At 42.6% G+C, this 9,958-nt stretch overlaps 1 protein-coding gene across 3 annotated transcripts in view; it reads right to left on the reverse strand.

The window, feature by feature from the left end:
* The window catches only part of cux1b (cut-like homeobox 1b), a 70,526-nt gene extending 61,189 nt beyond the window's left edge, over positions 1-9,337 (reverse strand). Inside the window, exon 1 of one of the 3 annotated variants that reach the window (XM_077610685.1) lies at positions 9,162-9,318. In XM_077610685.1, the coding sequence (XP_077466811.1) occupies positions 9,162-9,224 (63 nt within the window). In that variant the 5' untranslated portion in view covers positions 9,225-9,318. Of the gene's footprint in view, positions 1-9,161 lie in introns of all 3 variants that reach the window. The other 2 variants (XM_077610683.1, XM_077610684.1) reach the window with 2 other exon arrangements.
* Between the last annotated feature and the right edge of the window lie 621 nt (positions 9,338-9,958).

The raw sequence follows: 9,958 nt of genomic DNA on the forward strand, positions 1-9,958 counted from the left end.
GTTCAATCATACAAGAACATGGAAGGATTTGCTGCAGAAACAAGTCACGCCAGGTTATGCGGGAAGACACACGGCGGAGGAACACTTGGCAACCAAAGGCAGCCGAGCGCGCAGGCAAACTTCAGCAAGGGGGCCCCTGAGGTGTGACCGCTTGCAGTTGGTCTCAATGATCACAATGTGGTACTTTGTGGAAATGGGACTCCATTTCGTTTTCTGCTCCATTGCTCTGTTTATATTTCCATGTTAACGTCTTTTTTTTTTGGTACCTTCAAAAAGGTCAGGCGGGCTCAGTTCTCCACAAATCTGCAACTTCACAAGCAATCAAACGCTTTAGTGTTTAAAGCTTCCACTGCTTCTTTCAGACAATTCAGCAAAGGTTATTTTCACCTTATATTCTGAAGTGCTGCACGTAGAGATCCAAATACCTTGAACGAATGGAAAACACATTTAAGTACTGTTGTCTTAGGTTTCCTTTCACAACAAAATGCTGTTTTTTTTAATGACAGGACATAACATAAGGACAACTTTGCCAATTATCACGTTGGGGCCTCCCACACAGCCCAAATAAAAACCACTACATAAAAGGCCTTTGTTTCGCCAGACTTTCTTGTGCTATGACAAAATAAAATTGAGTCTTTCACGGATTGGCCACAATGATATGATCTATGATTCAAGTTAATAAGTTATCATACTCATTAAAAAAAAAGTCCATTGGCTTGATTGCGGAGAACCTCGTTTTCCGACACACATGGCAAACATTCACTGCCTTCCACAATGATCCCAAGAATTAGTGTCTGGTCAGTAATGGCTGCGACGTCTATTGAAATAGCAGCAGTGTAATGGGCAATTCTATCAAGAGTATCAATGAAACTAAACTGAGCACCTCGCCAAATGATAGACGATAATTAGAATTGAATCAGGTCACTTATTGCCATTATTCAGGCACAAGTTCAATTAACAAATTGCTAAGAATGAGACAACACGAAGCTATGTTTAAACTTGAGCAGTGATACATTTTCAGGAACATTATACCACTATTACTGCACATAAATGCTCACACTCTTACCTAGGGGCAATTTAGAATGTCCAATCAGCCTGTTTTTGAAATTTGGGAGGAAAATGGAGTACCCAGAGAAAACCCACACAGCCCTGGGGAGAACATGCAAACTCCACACACGGGTGAACCGACCTGGATTTGAACCCAGGACCCCACAACCACTCATCCACCGGGCCGGTGATTTTATAGCACATTTATTTGACATCCTTATCATGAACAAAGACATAAAAGACATTTTTCCAAAGAACAGCCTACAAATTATGAACCAATTTGAATAGAAACAGTCCTTAAAAGGCATAAAACTACAATCCTTAATGAAGACATTCTGTTTGTGGAAGACTTTAAGCACCACCAAATCCATCTGTTTCTCCAGTTCTGCTCAGAGCTGTTTTTATCTCTACTAATATGGCACTGGTCAAAATTTCCATAGTGCAGTAGTGCTAAATGTGCTAAACAGCATTATTAGATCATGACTCAAGTTTTTTTTGGTCAAATTAGTTTTAACTAGGCGCCACTGCCACACCCTTCCGCAACAGGAAGGTAAAAGAAAGGAGCAAAGAAGGAATCTAAGGTGAGGACAACTTCCCCCGAGGTACGAGATGTCTCTTAATCTTGCGTTGTTCTCGTACAGTAAACTCTCTGAAAGAGTGAGGCCACAATGAAGCGTGTGGCAGACACTAAAGACCTGCCATGCACTCGCCCAACTCTCTGACTCATGCTTAGTCGCCAACACCCACCAAGCACACAGTGCGAGCTCAGTCCCAATGCCAGGTTTTGTCACTGGGCAGAGGTCTGCTTGGCTACAGTCAAAGCATGACGTGATGCCCCCCCCTTCCCAGCCCTTTCCACCCCGTCTTCAATCCTCCCCCAGCCTGTGCAGCAACAGTACGGGTAAAAATATCCCGACCAGTGCTTTCAGACAACCAGCTCATAAATTAACACTAAAACTCCTGCAGACAACAACAACAGCAGGCCGGTTGCTGCTCGGGTTGCCGCCGACCGCCGCACCAGGATCATCTTACCCAAGCCTTGACTAAATTTACCCGGCGCAAGCTGGAGAATAAGAATGAACTCCGGATCACTTTGCAGCAGTTCCGACAGAGCTGCTAAGAAGGCAGCGAAGGCAAAAAATGATTTTAAACCTTGAAACCTAAATCTAGTTTTTACCAGGCGTACTGTATCAGCAAAATTCCTTGACTCTCGACCAATGGCACATTGTTGTTTTCAAAGGGATATGTAAAGAAATCACGGAATGTTTTGACTAAAGATTCCTTCTTCAAATATTTCTAGAAGTGCATATTGCACACGTTATTCAATCGATTAATCCAGGAATATGTTAAAATTTGCTTTTGCATTACTGCCTGTTAGGTTTGCGTGCTATTTTTGTCTACTCACTCAACATCTTTCAGTTCAAATGTAATATCGGTGATAGGGAGCTAGCAAAAAATGTGAAAGTGCCAATTATGTGCTTGTTTATCATTTTTCCAATGTAGACCATATGTGTAAAAGTGGCGGCCCGGGGGCCAAATCTGGCCCTCCGCATCATTTTGTGTGGCCCGGGAAAGTAAATCATGAGTGCTGACTTTCTGTTTTAGGATCAAATTAAAATGAAGAGTATGGATGTATATTAAATTTCCTGATTTTCCCCCTTTTAAATCAATAATTGTAATTTTTAAACATTTTTTTCTGTGTTTTTAGTTCAAAAATCATTTTGTAAAATCTACAAATATATTAAAAAAGCTAAAATAAAGATTGTTTTAGATCTATCAAAAAACTGAATATTCAGGGCTTTTAATCCAATTATTTTTAAAAATCTAAATATATCTAAAATGGTCCGGCCCACGTGAAATCAAGTTGACGTTAAAGCGGCCCGCGAACCAACCGAGTCTGACACCCCTGGTGTAGACAATACAATATTTTGTTTTTAATAATGCTCATAGGCTTCAGTAAACTTTCAAGTTTGCATATGCAAAAATCAATGGTGCTGTTTACACACCTAAACTTGAAAACCGTTCAATTTTGGCCAGAAAAAGATAACAGACATTGCTAAGTTTAGTTAAAAATCTTGTAACACACTGGACACAATTTTCTTTGTATGTGAAATAATTTGGTGCTCAAATTTAAGATTTCTTTTTAATAATCAATAACACTGTTCTTCATTTGAGTAATTGTTGAATGAAGCATAAATAATTTGTGATGGATTAAGCTCTAAAACTTCTGAAATGATCCCAGACTTCTAACATTTTGATCTTTAATATGTTTCAACTTCTCATAGCAAGCGAACTGTTTCACTAGCTTTGTGGCAGACAAGACTAATAATAAATCAGGCAACATTAAGAAATCTATTAAGGAAAAAAAATGTTCCTGCTCTCACAATGTTAACAAAAGTACAGCCACGCCAATTTCGTAATTGGCTCAATTCCTCACAAATAATGAATAAAATTTGCTTAATCCTGTGAATAAACAGATTTACGGAGGTAACAAATTTAAGGAGCGATCAAAGCCATTAGGTCTAATAAATGGCGCGCAACACTGTCTCCAATTTTCCAAGGTTAGGCAGAAAAATCTGAAGCATACCGACGTCTCATATCTTATTAAGGCTTGCCAATAACGAAGCACAATCTCCCATTGCTACCAAGTAAAGACACAATGTTCCCGGCAAACTGCTTGACTGGGTCAAATTAAAAGGAAGGGGGGGAGAGGGGGGGGGGGACAACAATAGGAGGGAAGACTGATGAGCTCTGCTAAAGAAACTCCACTCTGTAAAAGATGGACGGGGATTAGGCGTTAAAGTCCACCTATTATGGATTTTTACACACGATAGAACAGTGTCTAAAAAATAAAGCATCAAAAGCCCACAGATCAATAACTCATAATTTATGTGACGTTGTCGATCAACATTCTTAAAAGAACATGATGTAACAGGACGAAATTAGCAGAATGACTTCATGGATAAGGAGTATGTGGTACTCAGTCGTTTGGTCACCCGGAAGGTTATTGATAATTACCATTTAAATCGTTGCTCAAATTCCCTAAATACAAACTGTGAATTACTATTTAGTCATACTTAATGCCCTATTAATTATTAGGCTAAAGAAAAGCTCCAAATTTCCCATACTTTTATTGTGTTTTGTTGGAGAACTTGTTAAGACCCTGACTGACGTCCCTTCTTAAGGGGACAACTCATGTACATACAAACTCGTATACACACATCCGCTCAGTGAAACTGCTCAGGGCCATTGTTGGCTTTTATTGATGCGTAGACCATGTTGTTTTACCATGTTTTGTCACCGGTCTTTTGGTCGCCGGTCTTTTGGTTGCCGGTCTTTTAGTCGCCCGTTGTCGCGGTCCAGGCGACCAAAAGACCGCGACCAAAAGTCCGGCGACCAAAAGACGGCGACCAAAAGACGGCGACCAAAAGACCGGCGACCAAACGACCGCACACGGGCGTATGTAGACGAGTACTCATTGTGTTCATCATGAAATACAAAATTAAGAGAAGTATGTATGTCACGAAAAACATGAGATTTTACCATACAAGTTCAAAACGGAGACTAACGCAACATAAAACTGAAAAAAACTGAGACACGGGGGAAGCCGGAACGAAAACATCTTGGGCTCCATTCAATTTGGATCTATTGAATGGTAAATATCTTACATTTGCGACCTTCAACTCTACAAGCAAGCATGGCGATTGAAAAACTAAAAATGTAACATCTTAAATTGGAATTCTTTAGAGTCTTTGGCCAGGGCAACGACACACGCTAAATATATTGGTTTCTATGTCTTATTAACAACAGCAGCTACCCCAAAATCCAAGCCATCTATATATTTTACTGCACTTTCACCCAGAAAAAAACCCTGAATCATTGGCCATACCTCATTTATCACTTGATCAAAACACTCCTCAGTAAAATATTTCAAAACAACAGAATAGGCATCTTACTGACTACTTAACTGTGCTCAATCCACTCCGTTGGCTTTTTGGCTAAAACCGAAAAGGGAGTAAAACTGTTTTTGTTTGGATTTTTTTTGTACAAAGAACGATGGATTTTCTCTCAGCGAAGGCCAATCTATCGCGTTCAGTACCCTGTGAAGTGATAGTCCGACTTTAAAACCTCCATCTGAAATTCACAGTCATCCTGCCGTCATCTCTGAATCACTGATCCATTTTGCAAGTGTGCGAGACCTTGCTAAAAGCATCGCTGTTGCACCCATTTGTGTTTCAAGTGGTGGAGGGGAGGGAGCATGAAGTAAGGGGGTAATATAAAAGAAAGGGGGGGAAAAAACACACGAGCTGAGAAGACAAGTTAACAGCTCGCAATGCCGTTTCAAAGCACTCTCTGTCCTGTAACAACCACCTAGCTGGTTCCTCACGCGGGGTGGGGGGAATGGGACATGCTGATCAAATAAGATTTTAATGAACATCAGCAGCTGGAGCCTGAGGAATAGACTCTGATGGCTTAAAGCGACTGACATCTAGGTTGGCTTGGATTTTCATCATCAAAAGATAACACATCCCAAAATCCTGCGTTAAAACGGGAAGAAAATACGGGATTGCATGACAGTCAATATAACAGTTATTTTGCAGCAGTCCAATTATAACTTCTAAAGTCGCTTTCAAGAATTTCATAACATCACTAACAAGTGTTATTTTTAAAAAAGCATGAGCAACAGAAACTTCCGTCTAATTTTTTTGTCATTTGAAAATTGACTTTTTTTAAAAATATCTGTGCGCGAGTGACGAAATATAAATGTCCATGTTAATAATGTTCTATGCCCACGTCCCTATTAACATTTAATGAATTGAACTACGTAAAACAACAATTACAAATAGTTCCAAATGCCTATCTGACTACAAAATTGGAATAATCCTCATTTTGACCTCTGGAATCAATTTGTTTCAGTGGTGGTTTATTAAAACGTTTTTTTTAATCAATATTGAAAGTACACTACCTTAAAGGCTGCCACTGACAGTGATAGACATCCAATCCATTTGAACTTTGGGGGAAGGAGCAATCATTCATGATGAGGTTTCTATTGAAGATTCCAATTCTACTGCATTCCAGAGTGCTGCAAAGTTGCTAACATTCCACTTCGAAGTTCTGAGGCAGACCTCAAAGCGTTCCAGTTAAAAGTAAACAACAAATATGCGGCTGGCCTCAACAAGCATGTCCTTTAGCCGTACATTACAGTCGATTACGCTGAAAACCACCAAATATATTGGCTACATACGTAGCCACCAAAATATTTCACATGGAGGGTGTCAGGACATTAATCGACGATGCAACTTGAGTGTTAGTTGGACGGTCTTGGAATACAACGCCAGGTTTCTCCCAGTGTTTCATAAACCTGGAGGGACGCCAGGCTCTTCTTGCCCCCCACCAGGCTAAAACAAAGTATAGCTACTTTAAAAGCGTTTCAAACGAGTCTATTGATACGGACGAACGTGACATCTTTCAGTTAATATATGAACACAACTTTTCCAGCTCTGTGTTATTGCACTGAAGCAGCATTGTTTTTTGTTTGTTTAAACTGGGTCTCTGTGTTAAAACATTGCTCATAAATGGTTTATAATACCACAATAGATATACGGTCAAAATTCCTGTCCAGGGTGGGTCGCCAGTAGGCTTATCTGACACAAGGCTTTGCACGTTTTCAAGGGAAAAAGGCCACATTTATTGTAATTACAGCTTTAGTAACGTTAGCATTGGTTAGAGTGACGCCAACATGTTTGGACTAGCGTTTATAGTCGGGTTACGTCACTGCCATTATAGACACAAAACTTGTCATTGTATTGTGTTGGGCTCGAGAACATGATGACATTAACTCGTTAGCTGCTATTGACAGTGATAGGCATTCGGTATGTTCGAATTGGGAGGGCTGGCAGTAATTGATCGCTAGCCACCCTCCCAATACAAATGAATTGGCCGACTATTGCATTCAGTAAAATGATAATGCCCTATAGATGATAGGTTTGTTTGTTGTATCAGTGAAGTCCAAAAACTTCCAACAACAGTCCTATAAATATTTTCTTGTCAAGGAGAGGAATTTTCCCACTTCCCAAAACAAATTGCAATCCGCTACGTCGGCATTCAGGGGGAAAAAAATGGATCCGAATGAGGACTTTCTCTTAGGGCTTTCCTCTTGATGGGAGTGCGACTAAATAAGATGTCATCAATAATAGACATTGAATGTTCTGAAGAGTTGTGCGCTTACACACACATGCACACACCAGTCCTGACTGATTCCTATCCCGCAGACAGGCCTGCCAAGCGCCAGCCTTTTTGCACACGCTCAGATTCACTGTCCTGACTAATCGCTTGTGATAGGGGCCTTTGCCATAATTACCCAGGGCCTTATCACAAACTTATGCGATGCATTTTTCATGTCCTGGCTGCTGGCGCTGCCTTCACTGTCCATGCTGGCAGTCCATCTAGAGGGGGGGAGGACGGGGGGGAGGCAGGACTGATCCCGCACAAATTCACACAGCAGTTCAAACAGGGAGAAATGGGTGAGAGTGGGGTGAAGGGCCAGTGAGGAGAGAGGGGAGGAAAAAAAATAGAAAGGGAGGAGGAGGGGAGGGTGGCAGTGAGAGATTGGAGGGTGAACAGGAAGGGGGAGGGAGCCAGATAGCGAGACACATTTTTTTACATAATGTATGAACAAGGGGGCAGGGGTAGGATCAAATAAATACGACAAGTAGAGCCTTGATGATGTGGCATAAGTGCAACACAAAGCCGGCCGGGAAGACTTGTTCGCTGTTCTTTTGTTTGCGCTTGTCGTGACCCAAATTAACGCGCTGACTCGCCGATAGCCCAGTGCGCACCTTGTGTTTAAAACAGCCATTGACGTAGACAGACGTCCAAGCCGTATTGACCCGGAGAGGTCGTCGGCGGCGGCAGTGATTATAATTGCTCAGTCAATATGGCTAGGACGTCTATCGTCGTCAATGGCGGACAAAAAGTTTCACTTCAATTCAATTTGAACGTTTTTTGATGACGCCACGTCAATGGACTTTTAATAGTGCCCAAATTGAAGTCCAGCAAGGGCACGTTCACGTTAAATGCCTCAAGGAGGGGAGGAAGAGGAGGGGGAACAGACTCACACTCAAATACACACACACAACAGTGCCATTGTCTTCGTGTCTTGTGATAGGTCAAACCGGCTGGAATATACACACAGACCGCCGTTCACACGCACAAACGGGGCCCGATATTCGGCCACGGCCACGGCCGGTCCCGGCCGGCTCCGGTTCCGCTGGCGTGCACTACTGTTTCAAGAGTTGGCCCCCCTCCCTCAAAAAATAATAAAATAAAATTCAACAAGGTCATGTTCCTCCTCCTGTAGACTAAAAAAAAATCTATTTAAATAACCCTGAACTATTCGCCTGGTTAAGTTATGGGAAACAACGCGAGCGTTTTGATTATGGCTTTAAAAAACATTATAATAACAGCCGTGCAAACCGCCACTCGGCGTCAAACTGCCTCGGAACCGCTAGCCGACCAGCTCGCTAACATGTCAAGTAAACTTGCTCTTTCGTTCGGAAATGTCTCAAAATAGGCTTAGTTTAAGTGTTGCGTCCACGTCGAGTGTCCTCACATCGCCGCCGGTTAAACGAGCGGTGTTGATACCCCCGACTGCCCACCCCCCCTCCCAGCCGAGCCGAGGTAGCCAGCTCGCGGCTAAAGCGTCGGGCTAACTACGGCTACTAAAAGTTGAACAACACGCGACGAAAAAGGTGGCCAAGGCGAAATAGCTTCTCCGTACGAGCCGACGTCGTTCGCTGGCAGTAGCCCGGGGGGTTGTTGGAGAGTGGGGGCTTTGTTATTTGACCGCGTCCCGGCGGCGTCGCCCCCGCCGGTACCCGGTCGCATTTGGTCCGATCGATGTAGAATTGAACAAAGAGGATCAATTTCTGATCAGCGAGAGGAGCCACTTTCATCAATGCGAGGGGGAGCTCTCCGGGCTCTTTCCCCCTCCGTAAACGGGCGATCGCAGCGGCGGCGGCGGAACAAAAACACCTTCAAGCCACCGGGGAAAGAAGCCGGAGCCCCGCGCGGACCCGCGGAGCGAGGGGAGCCGAAAAAGAGCAGCCACTGACCTGTAGTTGTTGTAAGTCAAAGCGCTTCCAATATTGAAACATCGATCCTGCATTGGCCGCCATCTTGAGACATATTGAGACAGGAATGAGATGCTGATAGAGCGCGCGGGGGTTGGAGTTCAGTGGAGGGGAGCGGACGACTCAAACACCCGGACCGGATCTTCCCCATCCCTCGCCTGGATTACCGCTGCCGGTGGAACGGAGTCACCCAGTCGGGGTGCCGCTTTAATAACGCTATTGGAATTGCTTAAATAGCATTTTATCAATACGCCGATTTCAAAGGTGAATAATAAACGTGACTGACCTGTAAGCGACTATTTTTTTTGTCATTAAAAAAAACCTACAGAGGAAAAACAACACAATAACATCCAACGGAGTTGAAAAAAAGGTGTTTAATAAAGTGAAAAAATACACAGTTTCATTTTTCAGATGTGTAATAGTGGGTAAAATATGAATAACTGTATGAATATGAACTATTAAATATGAATAGGTGGCTGTCCAACAAGGGAGGCGGGCATTTTGTTAATCCCAGTACTATTTTAGCCAATCCAAGGCAAGTATCCCAAATTACCTGTCCTTCCTTATTACATCATAAATACCCACCTGAAATTAGGGGCAGAAAGGGGGCAAAAATGCTACTAAAGTCCAATTGTTTGGAAGGGTGCCAGTTTAAACCCCCCAAAACCATAAAAAAGATCATTCATATTAATATACAGGCACTTTGTTCTCCACAATTTACTGTAGCAGCAGTATATGCTAAGTAAACAACACCAAAAAAGCTAGCATGCCAATCTTGG

The sequence above is a fragment of the Stigmatopora argus genome, chromosome 10, assembly GCF_051989625.1.
Source record: "Stigmatopora argus isolate UIUO_Sarg chromosome 10, RoL_Sarg_1.0, whole genome shotgun sequence".
NCBI lineage: Eukaryota > Metazoa > Chordata > Actinopteri > Syngnathiformes > Syngnathidae > Stigmatopora > Stigmatopora argus.